Source organism: Alnus glutinosa, chromosome 10 (genome assembly GCF_958979055.1).
Source record: "Alnus glutinosa chromosome 10, dhAlnGlut1.1, whole genome shotgun sequence".
NCBI lineage: Eukaryota > Viridiplantae > Streptophyta > Magnoliopsida > Fagales > Betulaceae > Alnus > Alnus glutinosa.
The window spans coordinates 5,329,548-5,343,062 of record NC_084895.1 but is presented as its reverse complement, the minus strand read 5'-3'; the positions used below and the strand labels follow the sequence as shown (position 1 = coordinate 5,343,062).

The 13,515-nt window shown below is 34.5% G+C and overlaps 1 protein-coding gene across 4 annotated transcripts; it reads right to left on the bottom strand.

The window, feature by feature from the left end:
- Positions 1-2,950: 2,950 nt before the first annotated feature.
- Positions 2,951-10,797, bottom strand: LOC133879717 (protein FAR1-RELATED SEQUENCE 3-like). 4 transcript variants are annotated; one of them, XM_062318418.1, is made up of 6 exons: positions 10,562-10,796; positions 7,518-9,863; positions 7,345-7,434; positions 6,784-6,933; positions 4,091-4,206; positions 2,951-3,323 (listed from the first exon to the last, which is right to left on the bottom strand). In XM_062318418.1, exons 2-5 carry the CDS (start codon positions 9,744-9,746, stop codon positions 4,096-4,098), a joined length of 2,580 nt encoding a protein of 859 aa, XP_062174402.1. In that variant the 5' UTR covers positions 9,747-9,863; positions 10,562-10,796; the 3' UTR covers positions 2,951-3,323; positions 4,091-4,095. The 4 variants fall into 4 exon arrangements, with proteins under 4 accessions (XP_062174402.1, XP_062174403.1, XP_062174404.1 ...); XM_062318419.1 differs by having other exon boundaries at positions 7,518-9,846; XM_062318420.1 differs by lacking the exon at positions 2,951-3,323 and having other exon boundaries at positions 4,135-4,261; positions 10,562-10,797.
- Positions 10,798-13,515: the final 2,718 nt, after the last annotated feature.

Genomic DNA, 13,515 nt, shown 5'->3' with positions numbered 1-13,515 from the left:
TACTTTTTGCTTCCCTATAAAAAAATACCCCACAATAGATTCCTTTACTTTTCCCTATATCAATTAAATATTATTTTTTTACTCTTATTTTATTCTTTTTCTCCCTTTCTTACTTTTTCTCTCTTCCCTATATCAATTAATTATACTTCTTTTATATTAAAATAATACATAGGGAATGAATAGTAGACATGTATACATAGGGAATTACTATTCATTCCCAACCCCTCATCTAAATATAAGGCATCTGCTGTGGAAGGTTTTTTGATGTTTTTCATGAAATTTTTTCTAAATATAGGGAAGGGAACCAATATAGGGTAATAACTACTAGTGCTCTTAGTGGATTTTCTCAAAATGAACAAGTCACATGAGATTTTGTTTTATTTTTTTATTTTTTACAGATATATTTATTGATATATTTTTCTCCCGGCTTGGTATACTATTGTTGCAAATCCCTAAAACTCTCTTAACCTGCAGAGAATATAATAGATACAGAAATTTTTACCAGAAAGTACCAATCAACAGTTCTCAATTTCATACTAAATTTTTCAATACGGGTGAAAGATAGAACAAATTTTTTTTTTTTTTAAACTGGGTTGATTTTTATTTTTATTATTTATTTATTTAAATGTAGTCTATTAATCTGCCATATTTTTATAATGCATGTTAGAGTCACATTTTGGATACGTTTCAATTTAACAGACTAGATAGAAGGAATATTTGAAGGTTTTCTACCGGGTTTCCATCTTTGAAAGACATTATGCGATATTGTAAAGCCGGAAGACGGCTTTTCGTCCTTTAATTCAATTTGAAAGAAAACTGTCTGCGAGATATTGTAAAGCCTAGCAAGGTTGGCCTTTTCAACTAGTTGGATTGACTATCTCTATTTGTTCTGTTTGCTAGGTCTGATTGGTTCGAAACTTTTTCAATATTTTAATTGGGTTTTATTCAAAAACCTAAAAACCCACATCCAACCGGAATAAAACCTGGATTTAAATATTCAAATGCCATGATTATTTCAATCATTATCAACATTAATTTTTATAACACCAATTATTATACACAACTTTTCATACAATCCAATCATTTTCTATCATTAAGAAACATTTTTTTTTCTAATCTCAAAAATTTAACACCAATCATTATACACAACTTTTCATACAATCCAATTATTTTCAATCACTTCCTACCATTAAAAAACACTTTTTTCCAATCTCAAAATTCAACACCTAAATACAAATTCAAAAAGAATATGAATTCTATTAAACATTCAAACACATTTTTATTATCTCGAAATCCGCAAACAAATTCAGAATATTATTCTTATTAAAAAATTTCAACACCTAAACGGACAGAATCAAGAATCGTCTAAAAAGCACACGTGTCTTAACAAAAGAGGTTAAAAAAAAAAAAATTGATGCATTTTTTGGTCATCAAGAAAGATACGGGTAACCGACTTATAAGAAAAGAAAAAAAAGAAAAAAAGAAAAAAAAGAAAAGAAAAAAAGATACGAGTATCCAGATTTGTCTAGTATGGACCGGACCAAAGATCCAGTCAAATAAAAGGCCTACAACTATCAAGGCCCAAGCCCCACTCCAGCTAAGGCCCAAGAAGGGCCCCAAAAGTCCAAATAGGGCCTATAGTCATAAAAGCCCAAAAGACCTAATATAAGGCCCCTTTCTCTCCCCATTTCAGGCATGTCTCTCATATCGCCCCCAACATATACACACGAGACTTCTCCCACTTGGAGGAGCTCTCCCTCTCTACACCCCTTCCTCGCCTCAAGATTAGGACACTGATTTGGGGTATCCGAGGGCCTTCGGTCGAAGGACCAAAGGCCTACTGATGACCCCTTCTTGTTTTTGCTGGTGGGGAGCAGCCCACTCAGAAAATGACTGATTTTGGACCTAACATAAACATTATAAAAAAAAAAAACTCCCCACAAAATGGAGACAATATAAAACTGTCACTCGACTCTTTATTTGTCACATTCTTGTTAAAATATGTAAATCCATTTGTTGGATCGTATTGAGTAATTATAAACGTCATATCCGTGTTCTTTTTATGTCCCTTTAATAATGATATGACTTTTAAAATCATCATTTGATTAAAATTCAATAATGATCGATCATAAGTTTCTTAGTGATTTTAAAAGCTACATTATTATTAAAAAGACACAAGAGAGACATGAATATAACGTTTAGAATTACTCGATCACATTATGTATCAATTTAAATGTTACTTTTTTTTTTTAATGAATATAACGTTTAGAATTACTCGACCACAAGTTTCGTAGTTTGTCTATCTATGATTTACTAAAATCTTAATCATGGAAATTGCATCAAGAAGTAACCATGGCTATTACTGGTTTAACGATTTTCAAAAAGTCTTCTCTTTTCAAAACTAAAAATACACTTTTCTCAAAATATTTCATAAGCACAAAACACTTTACAAAAAAACAAAATATTTTTTAAAAAGCAAAACACAACACACTTTTTAAAATCTTTTGTACACAAAAATACTTTTTAAAAATCAGATGTAAGGGGCCAACTTATTATTATTAAAGGAATAATAATAATAATAAAAGAAAGTGGCCGCACAGATTTGTTATATTTGTTGATATCACTCGAGAAGTGGGGGAAAAGCTGCCTTACTATTTTCTTGAGGATACTTAGTTTTGTCAGAATCCCATGAAAAGTGTCATGCAATATACAGTCAATAAAATCATCTTGTGTTCTGGTAGGCATTATTCTGACAGGATTGAACTATGAATATGATTAGTCGAATTTAGCTTTACCAATAAATATTGGAATTCTACTCTGTATGCTTATAAATTTTTAAGACTGGGACAATTTTATACACTAATGAACAAGTGAACAACATCATTAAGCATAAGGAAGTTGAAGTATAACAAGGCCAACTAAAAGAAAATGCCAGTCTCCTGTAGCCAAATTACAGAATATCTGTAATGCTCATTAGGCAAAGAAGTGGAAGTTCACAGCTTACATATACAAATAAGTTTCCAACACATGGTTTACATGGAAACAATGTATTAAGTTAGAAATATTGCTAACCAAACCTAACTAACATGCTAAAACTGAATGTGGTCAATGGAATAGATCTAACAAACCTAACTACAACTAGACAAATTCTGTCAATGAAACACTAACATGGTATTAACATGGTACATGAATCTTATAAACCAGGACAGGACACACCTACAATGTCCACTATTGCTATTGCCTTTCCAAACAATGATAGGTCTGAATCAGTATTGGTCTCAAGGGAACTCGTGTGAAGACTTCATCACCATTAGAATGAAGCGCTGTAAGTAAACATCAAATCATGGCACAACATAAATCATCTTACCAGGTATAACTTCATTGTCGAACTTCATACAAAAATTTCAAAGAAAAAGCATATAGAAGTTTGAACTTTTTGATTGATTAGTGATTTTCATACTCCACAAGACTTCAGCTGGTGAACTCATCCACCACCACATTCTTGTAGAGAGTGGAAGTGTGACTTGGCTACAAGGTCATTGGGTCAATAATTTTTAATAAATAAAATTTCTGCAATAGAAAGTTGCTGGATATGGCAATCTTTCGAAGGAAATAGTCCCCATGAACAAGTGTGAAAGTCCAACAGTAACATAGACTGGCACTATTCAAGGTGGACAGCAAATGAATATTGAAGAAACTGCAATAATGTAAATGAACACACTCTCCAGGTAGTATAGTAATTACAATATGCAATATGTATCCTAGGGCATTAATTTTTTGATAAGTAGTCATAAGTGCTGTTGCTAGTTAAAACCACGAATACTAGACTTATTAAATTTTTATAATGTCCATCAAGTCATCCCCAAGATTATGTATGGCGCATCCTATGTGTCCGGAATTCATTCTTTCTCTAATCATTTTGGTTCATGTATACTAAGGGATAACAAAATTGATTAAGCCATATAGACAAACTCCAAATCAGTCATATGACGGACTAAACAGAACTGCTCCTCAGAGAATAGCAAGATAGGAAATTCTACAAATAATGACAATATTGAACAATGAATAGTTCTGGGAAGAGTATGCTTACAGCTATCAAAGCTGCTCCCGGATATAGGCCATTGATCTTAGCATGGAACCTAATGTATCTCTAGACACTTGAAATTTCACCTCCGTTTCTCCAGAAATTGTCTTTGTATCTTGGAGCTGACCAAACACATAGGCAGTTTCATGAACCACTTACCACTTGAAAGTCATGCAACTATTCTAAAAAACAAAAATTAGAATCTCATATAGTCTTGGATTTTCTGAAATTGAAAATTGAAAATATTATGAAGTCTAAAGTCAAAACATCCCTAGATGTTTGATAGATCATATCCATGTAATTCTCAGTGTTCTTGCTTCAAAATGTTTAGTTCAGTGCCAAGTTTCTCACATGTCCTTAGTCTGAGACAGACACTGACTTCCGCTAAGCAATGTTTTTTGATAGAAACTTCTGCTAAGCAATGTAGCCAAAGTATCATGATGGAACTGAATGGAAAACAATAAAAGACAAGCAAAAGCAATATTTCACAACAGACAAAAAAGGTAAAACTGGGAAAAAATTATATAAGAACTAGGGTACAAAAGTCAAATTACTGTTAAATGAATGATATTCTGAATAAAATTGTACATTTAAGCTGCTACAGCTATATTATCACAACCATAGGACGTTCCTATATAAATATGATGCAACAGAACTTATTAAATATTTCTAGCTAAGAATCATATATTGAGACTGCTGAAATAAAAACAGGACTTATTTAGTAAAAGTACTATTTATGACATCCACGTGAAGACCCCATGACATGTGTGCTGTTGAAGAAGTGCCTTTCTGTGGAATCCAATTAGATGATAATAGCTTGCAACTGGGCATTGTCTCAAGTGGTAAAAGGTAGGTGGGCTTGTGTAGGTCTCGGGTCTAAAATCTTGCTCAGGGAAAAAAGAAAAAGAAAAAGAAAAAGAAAAGTGCGAGTGATACTTTGATCTTATAACATGCCTATGCATTTATACAGCACACCCTAACTGCCTATGCATTTATACAGCACACCCTAACAGCCACCTATATAACTTTTGAAAACATTAGCTAAGCTCTTAAGTTTGGGTACTCCCATAAATTGTAAATAGGTCTATTGCATCCTTTTCCTGATACTTAACTAAATATATTCTTGTCCCATTAATTAATTATAAAAACTTGGGAAGTCAACGGTTAGCCTAATAATGTTAGCTAAAATACTAGATATATTTGAAACATGAACATAATGCTAGTATAACATTTAAAGCAACTCATCTTAATATAGATGAAAAAAATTTGCTTACTTCACAGTTAAAATTTTCTTTTAAGTCATTTTAGTATTAGAGTACTTGTACTAAATGGTCTGCTGAAAAAATATTAGGATTTATTGATCTTTCTCAACAAAAATTAGGAGTTGTTAGTAACTTTGCCCTCTCAAAATATGGGGAGAGAGAGAGAGAGAGAGAGAGAGAGAGAGAGAGAGAGAGAGAGAGAGAGAGTGTTCTACACTATATATTTGAATTTTCAGGATTACCAATAACGAAAGGTTAGAAAAAGAACATGTACTTCATCCTTCTTCTCGGATTGGCCATTTTAGCGTTTCATGTCTTTCCTGTGTCTTTTCCTTGTCAATGTCTATACCTCATGGTAGGTCTGGAATGTATGTATGACTTTTGTATCATAGTTATCATGGATTTGCCATGTTGGTATTTCATATCTTTCATGATGGTTTTCTGGAACCAAATGAATGCCATGCTACAGATTTGGCAACTCATGAAATACTTGCACATGGTTTGCCAATTTCACACATCAGTCAAAATTATGGACCATGATTGATAAAACTATTTTCCATGTCAAAATGAAATCAATATAGATCACAAAGAAGTACCATCAAATGCTACTGCAAAAGTTTGAAGAAATATAACACCACCACTGAAGAAACGACTAAAGACACAAAATTCACAAAATTCTCCTTTTCGTAATTTCATTGAGTGGAGCAAACCAGTAAACAAGACCAAACATAATCTCACATGTGACAATATTAATTATATCAATGCATAATAAACCATCAGCTCATAAGGCTTAAGACTCCCAATATGTCGGTGTGGTACCACAGTTCACTACTATCCTAGCAAGTTGTGGCCAGGAGCCAGATCAGGATTATCTAACCAAAATGTGGTAGACTTCATTCCCAAACACTAAATTTGACCATCCAAAACTTTTTCTATCTTCTTTCCTTTTTGGCCTTGATTGAAAGGCAAGACATTAGAAAGTAATTTTTGACTCTTGTAGATTATGAAGTGTTTGCGGAAAAAGATAACTCGAGTTATACTAACTACAGACCACCCTCAGCATTCTAAATTCTAATTGAACACTCTACATAAACTGTAAATAAGCCTATCCTCACTGTACCACATTGCTGAGTAAGTGGCTAACAACATTAACATTCCTGTTCCAGGTAACACAGTAATCTGCCTTCTAGATAAAATACACCTTTTTTTTTTTTTTTGATAAGTAAAAATACGCTTTTAACCACTGCCTATATAACATATAGCATGTACATCTTCAATGAACGTTAACACTATTATGTGGAACCAAATTTGCAGAAGTAAAAGACAAAACGAAGCAATTTTGAATGGTCTGAATGGTCTGAGTTCTTACAAAAATTGATCAGAGTGATGAAAGAACTCAATATAACAATTTTTTAATTCCTTAAAGGGATTTTGTACCTTTAGATTTATAACAGCGACTCTATTGGCTGGTGTCGATAGCTGCTGACTGATGTAGGCCATGGATCTCAGCATAGGCTCAAGTGTGATCCTTGTTACCCTAAATTGTACCTCTGTCTCTCCGGAAGGGTTCTTGCCATAATCTTGCAGCTAAAGTGTAGTTAAAGGAAATTACAAAAAGAATGATGACAACATTAAGATCAATGTATTTTAGTAATCTTTCTCAGCTATTATGTATTTGGAATACAGAGAACAAGACAATGAAATATTATTACAAGGTTAAAGGTCTGACAGAGACTGCAAAAAATATTAAACGGTTTCTTCAAGGATAGGACTAATCCTTTCTTTGCTATAGGATACATTCATTTCCACTTTTCAGTTCATCATATTTCACTACGTTTCCTTTATGTGGTAAGATTTCAACCTAAGACCTAGTTCACCTACCCCAACTCCGATATTCAATATTAAACAGAAATAAATTGGTCAAAAAACATTGAAGACCACTAGTGAGAGAGATAAATAAACAAAAGTTGTCAGAATATAGAGAATACAGATGCATACCTTCAAATTAATGACAGCTACTTTACCAGGTGGTGTAGAATTCTTACTTTCTATCACCCAAGTCATGGACTTGAAACAAGTCATAACCACCTAAATAAATAATTGAGCCATCATCAAAGTATATTCAAAACTTCCAATCAACAAGAATTTGGTAGATCTTGAGTGATTCATACCGTGTTATCAGGATTGCCACCATCACGTTGAATAGACACAGGAGCCAAGCTCGGCTGGTTCAAATCAGCAACAGGAACTCCCTTGTCATTAAGATTAAAGTGATGTGGAATTGCTTCTTGCCAAGGCCATAATGATGGACCCATCTCAGGAATTAATGTAGAGGTTTTCCTGTTGCTGTCTTCCTGACCATTTCTGCTAGCCTGAGAACTAGGAGGTGTGACTTTAGCAACATTTTTCTTCACAACAGCAAGTTTTCTCCCACCCTCACTTAGAGCACTCAATGCTGCATTATAAGTCTCAATAGAAATTGACCCTTCTTCCGCGTATTTAATGGCTTCCTGACATAAACTGTTGAAGCGCAAGGTGAGAGTCTCAATACCTTGTGAATCTGCATTTTGTTCATCAAGTCCAACCCCAGCTTTGGCATTCCTTGTCCATCGCTTCAATATGTAATGCGATGGAAGGGTAAGAACATTTGTTACAGTGAAGACAGTCAATATATGTCTACAAAGTACGCCAGAGTATTCAAACATCTGACAGCTGCAGGAGGCTTTCATCTCAGAAACATCTAAATTGACTATGTAAGCCTTGTGATCATGTTCATATTTTGCAACCCTGTATTTACTGACAACCCCATCACCCTCAATATTATTTGCAGTGTACACAAAAGTCTCAACTAACTCATCCTGAAACTTTGCAAAAACTTTTCTGGTATAGAGGTTTGCTGCTTGTTGTTCCATTGGTGATGGAGTCTTCAGTACTGGTGTAGTGCAAATGGTATCGTAATCTGCTTCTATTTCTTTTTCTAATGAATGTTCCAGGGCTCTTTCGTACTGCTTAAAGAACAGAGGTATGGTTGTCTGCTGATTCACATAACCATCAAAAAAGGAGCTAACACCTTGGTTTGAAGAAAGTGCAGCAAAGCAAGTGCCACGAAAATATACCGGGGCCCACTGCTTGCGAGCATGATACACTGCCTGAAGCCACTCATTTTTTTGTAGATCATATCTATCAAGGAGAATGGCCCAAGATGACTCAAAATCCTCAATTGTCTCAGAAAAGTTGATGCAGCTATACAGCTCACCATAGAAGGAAGGATGAGCAAGGTATACATGAGCCAATCTTTCTTGGCCTTCTCTTAAGATGTGCCATTTGCAAATACAGTGACGAGTTTCTGGAAAAACCTGAGCAACCGCTGCTTGTATGGCTCTATCTTGGTCTGTGGTTATAGAAACAGGAGGCCTATCATTCATTGCGGATAGCCATGTTTTGAACAGCCAAGTAAAGGAAGACTCAGATTCATCTAGAAGTAAAGAGCAACCAAACAACACCATCTGACCATGATGATTTACACCTGTAAAGGGAGCAAATGGGACCTGGTACTGATTTGGTCTATACATTGTGTCAAAAGTTACTGCATCACCAAAGTAGTTATAAGCATTCCTTGATCTTGCATCAGCCCAAAAGACATTAGTCATGCGGTTATCATCATCAAGCTGTATTGCGTAATAGAAGCCAGGGTTTTCAGCCTGCATCTTCTTGAAATAGTTTAGAAGATTTTGAGCATCTCTACCAAGGGTCCTCTTTCTGCTCGAAGGTCTAATGTAATTCACATGCCCAATACTTCTGACTGGGTGATTTGGCTCTACAGGGGAGGCACTCCTAACCACACGATTTGGTTCATAAGATACACTATTGCCATCCATGGAAACATAAACATCACTAGTACCATCCAACGTTTCAACCACATTCTTGGTAGTACCAGCAAAATGCCTACGGGGTCGAAGGTGATGGAACTTACTAGGAGACACCATGGAATGATTATGGTCCTCAACAAATTTTGTCACAACCCAACTGTTTGAATCCTTCCTCTCGATCCTAACCATAGCATTGCAGCTTTCTACATTCTTCCTTTTAAAAACCTCTCTGGTACATGCAAATTCCCAAGTTACAATTGGCCCATCAGGCTTTGTACGGCTGAACTGGCCAACATGGGTGCTAAAACCCACACGCCTGGCATATGCATCATAGAAAGTCTTTGCCGCATCTTCGGACTCAAACTCCATGCTCACATGTGGTTTAGCAGTTGCATCATCCTCCTGATTTATTACTTCTCTCCCTGTAGAATTCTCAGTTTCATTCTGTTTTTCAACATTGTCGGGTTCAGCATTTCCAGGAACACGATCTTCCCTACTGTCTCCTTCAACATCTACTACTTCAACATCCATTCCAATTGACCGTACGATATAAGCACCGTTGCGGTGTCTTCTGGAGGACTACAAATAGTTCCCCATGGTGACCCCACTCGAGGAAAAAGTTAATACATAGCTAAAAGTTGAAACATCCTGCGTTATGTACCTCTATAAGTCATTGGCAAAGCACAATATTATTCTAAAGAAAACTATTGAACAAAGAAAAATAGATTCACGGACAAACACTCAAATCTGCATAACATTCATGTTATTGGGATCCTGATATTCAAATTGGCAGAACCAATTTAAAGTCCACCAATTTGGTTGCATTCTACACCTACGGAATCAGAACCATAAACTCCATATAAATATTCATTCTTATTACTCTCTAACAAATACTTTCAGCAGAGTTTCCAAAGGTAAAATTTTCTGCTTTTCAATTTTCATACATTTTACCAAAAAACACAAAATTCGAAGCAAATTTTGCTTTAAAAATCAAGACATAAGTATATTCAAGTCTCTGACCGAAGCAATAACAATACGCAAATGCTTCCACATACACGTTGTAACTTCAAACAGTAACACTCACAGCACTTAACAAAAATTGCCCAACAAGTCTAAAAAAGAAATAAATGTCAAAGCACTTAAATCCCAAGTCTTCGTTTCAAAACATTCCAAAATTCCATCCCAACACAACAATTTCGGTCCCAACCTTCGGTTCTAAATTCAGTTTCCAAAAGAACACCCAAATACAAAGTCTTCCCATTTTGAAAAACTAAACGAATCCCACTTCTTGAGATTCAGAGACAGAAAATGGGATCAAAGAAACCAAAAAAATAAAAAAAACTCACCTAAGTGTTGCCAAGGAAGAACCCAATTGAGCACGGTTTTTGGGATTGTAACAAACACTTGCTTCTTTTCAGCGTTTTGTGGGTCAAGTACGTTATTGGTGTTGGGATTTTCTGGTTTTGAGCGGAGAGCTCCAATCTCTCCACCACCAGCTGATGATGAGCAGACAGAGAGAGAGAGAGAGAGAGAGAGAGAAAGTACAACGAGAACACGGAAAGAAACTCTTCGTTTGTTAATAATTCCTTTTTCGTTTTCTGTTGACGTTTTCACCAATACCTTTTTACTATTTACACGTAAGCATGGTGCGACAACTGGGCCTGGGTCGGGTCTTAGAAGGCCCAATCCTCACCAATCTTCAATGGCCCACTCTCTATTTGGATTGCTTTAAAAGTTAAGAATCAAAATACTTTGAAGAGTTTAAATTCTATATGGAGCGGAATCAGGTCTTTTAGAGCATTCCTAATAGTTTCACCAAATTTTACTCACCAAAATAACTAAAAATCATTTTTTTCTATTCTGGTGAACCACTTTATTAAAATTCTCTCAGCAACCTCACCATTTTAACTAGTCAATATTCACTACTCCATTTAAATAATAATTTTTTCATATTTATTTATTTTTTCTCTATATAATCTTTTTACAAAAAATCATTCATATCCATAAAATAAAGACATTATCGTGTGAGATATGGGAGATAGGAGAAGAAAATGAGAGAAAAAAAGAAAAAAGTGTGCTAATTATGTGAGAGAGAAAGGTGAAACAAAATTTGGTGAATGAGTTGTTGAGTGAAAATGCCTCATCTAATTTGGTTAGTAATTTCAGTCATCAAATTTTTTTGGTTAAAATGGTGAGGCTGTTGGGAGTGATTTTTCAGGATTTTCATTAAATTGGCTCACCAAAATAGCTAAAAAACTATTTTGATGAGGCTACTAGGAATGCTCTTACATCATTTTCTTTTTTTTTTTTTTTGGTAATTACCTTTTCCCCCCATGAACTACCAAAAAATACGCGATGCCTCCATGAACTATCAACTCGACCAAAATAGAGCATTCAACTACCAAAGACAACCATTTTCCCCCATTCTGTCAGTTAGAGGAGTTAAAAGAAACAGTCAACGGGTCATGTGCCATTTTACATGGGGGCATATTGGAAGATGGTGGTAGTTTATGGGGAGAAAAGAGGAAGATGGTGGTAGTTCATGGGGGGAAAAGAGGAAGAACATGAAGGTAAAACGGCGTGTGACGGTCATGTGACCCGTTGACCGTTTGTTTTAACCCCTTTGACCGACGGAAGGGGGGAAAAGGGTTATCTTTGGTAGTTGAATGCTCTATTTTGGTCGAGTTGGTAGTTTGTGGGGGCATCACGCATTTTTTGGTAGTTCATGGGGGAAAAGGTAATTACCCATTTTTTTTTTTTTTTGAAGAGATAATAATTCATCCAAATAAAATAAAAATAATAAGAGTAAATAAGCCACGGCAAATAATAGTTAACTGTGCATAGAGGTGTGTTCATATAAGCGATTAAAAATCATTTCACATGGCTGAATGGTTAAAGGACCTAACTCATAATTGGCAAATTTGTTGGTTTAATTCCTACTCCAATGAGACCCTCCAATAAGTTTATTAAAATTGGCTCTGTATCAATAAAATCTTATCATCCATATATAACGAATTAGTGTGGTATATTCATACCGTAACATATGAATAGTAGGAATTAACATTCTTATTGAGACTAAAATTCATAGAAAAGTAAATATATTTATAAATAGAATCAAAGATATAGTATTTATAAACAAAAGTATTCGGTTATTGGTTAAAAATCAATATACTTATAATGTCAAATCGGGATCAACTAGGACATAAATAAAGTATTGGTTCGAACTCTTTTTTGTTGTCAAGTTAATTGAGTAGTCATTAACTCCCAGGAAATGGTAGAAGAATGAGACCTATTATCGGACATACAATACATTAAAAACGTATGATTATTACGCTTCAATCGGGTGATTCTATTCCACCTCTTTACTATCTGCATGTCTGCATGAGTTAAGGACGAATTTTCAGGCTCTAATTCCAAGCGGGTGGATACTATATTCACAATCCGCACATGGGTAAATGGATAAATATTCACCTCAGCATACCCATATATATTAAAAAAAAAAATTTGGTTTATTAAACTAAGACGTCATTTTAGAGAATGGAGTAAGGTACCAACTGAGTTTTATTAACAAATTGAAACTACATGTGTAGAACCTAGAGGTGTTATAATTTTATTTTTTAATTTACTTGTATTGTCAAAAGTTTAAAAATAGATTTTTTTTTTTTTTTTTCCAGATTAGAATTCAATTTATAAATATTTGTATTGCCTCTTCACAATTCAATTTGCATTTTCATATTACAATTTACTAGTGTAATTAGTTCAAAAATTGGATTAACCTCATCTAAAAAAGCCCATAAAAAGTGCTTTTTTTTTTTTTTTTTTTTTTTTTTTTTTTTTTTTTTTTAACAAAAGGGTCACAATAAATTAAGTTCATAGTTAATAATAATAATAAAAAAACCTAAATAAGCCCAAAAGAAGTCTAAAAAAGAGCCCAAAATACAAAGCGGATGCAGATAGTTAGTATAAAAAAAAAACCCCGCACATGTGCGGTTATGTGCAGATTTCGCAAAGTGCGGATGCGGATACTAAAATTCACTCTTTGCAAAGTGCAGATGCGAAATATAGGTATTATATGTCCATATAGTGCAGTGTACAGCCCTAGCTACGCAGCAACCATGACCAAGACAGAGGTGACCGCTTGGATACCCCAACCACATTGAGGTGGCTTTGTAGAAACCCGTCTTAAATGACTCACTTTCTCTTTGGATTGATTTTGACATACCAATTATGAGTCAGAATTCTATGAAATTTTTAACGTATAAAAATCATGTAGAATTTTTTAAATAATATCATTATTTTT

What these genes read in the sequence shown, in the direction of transcription:
- LOC133879717 (XM_062318418.1), bottom strand. Translation starts at nt 9,746, where the DNA reads ATGGATGTTGAAGTAGTAGATGTTGAAGGAGACAGTAGGGAAGATCGT. An exon ending in TAGCTGTCATTAATTTGAAG is followed by an intron (nt 6,934 to 7,344) that starts GTATGCATCTGT and finishes ACTACACTTTAG; the next exon opens with CTGCAAGATTATGGCAAGAA. An exon ending in TCGCTGTTATAAATCTAAAG is followed by an intron (nt 4,207 to 6,783) that starts GTACAAAATCCC and finishes GTGTTTGGTCAG; the next exon opens with CTCCAAGATACAAAGACAAT.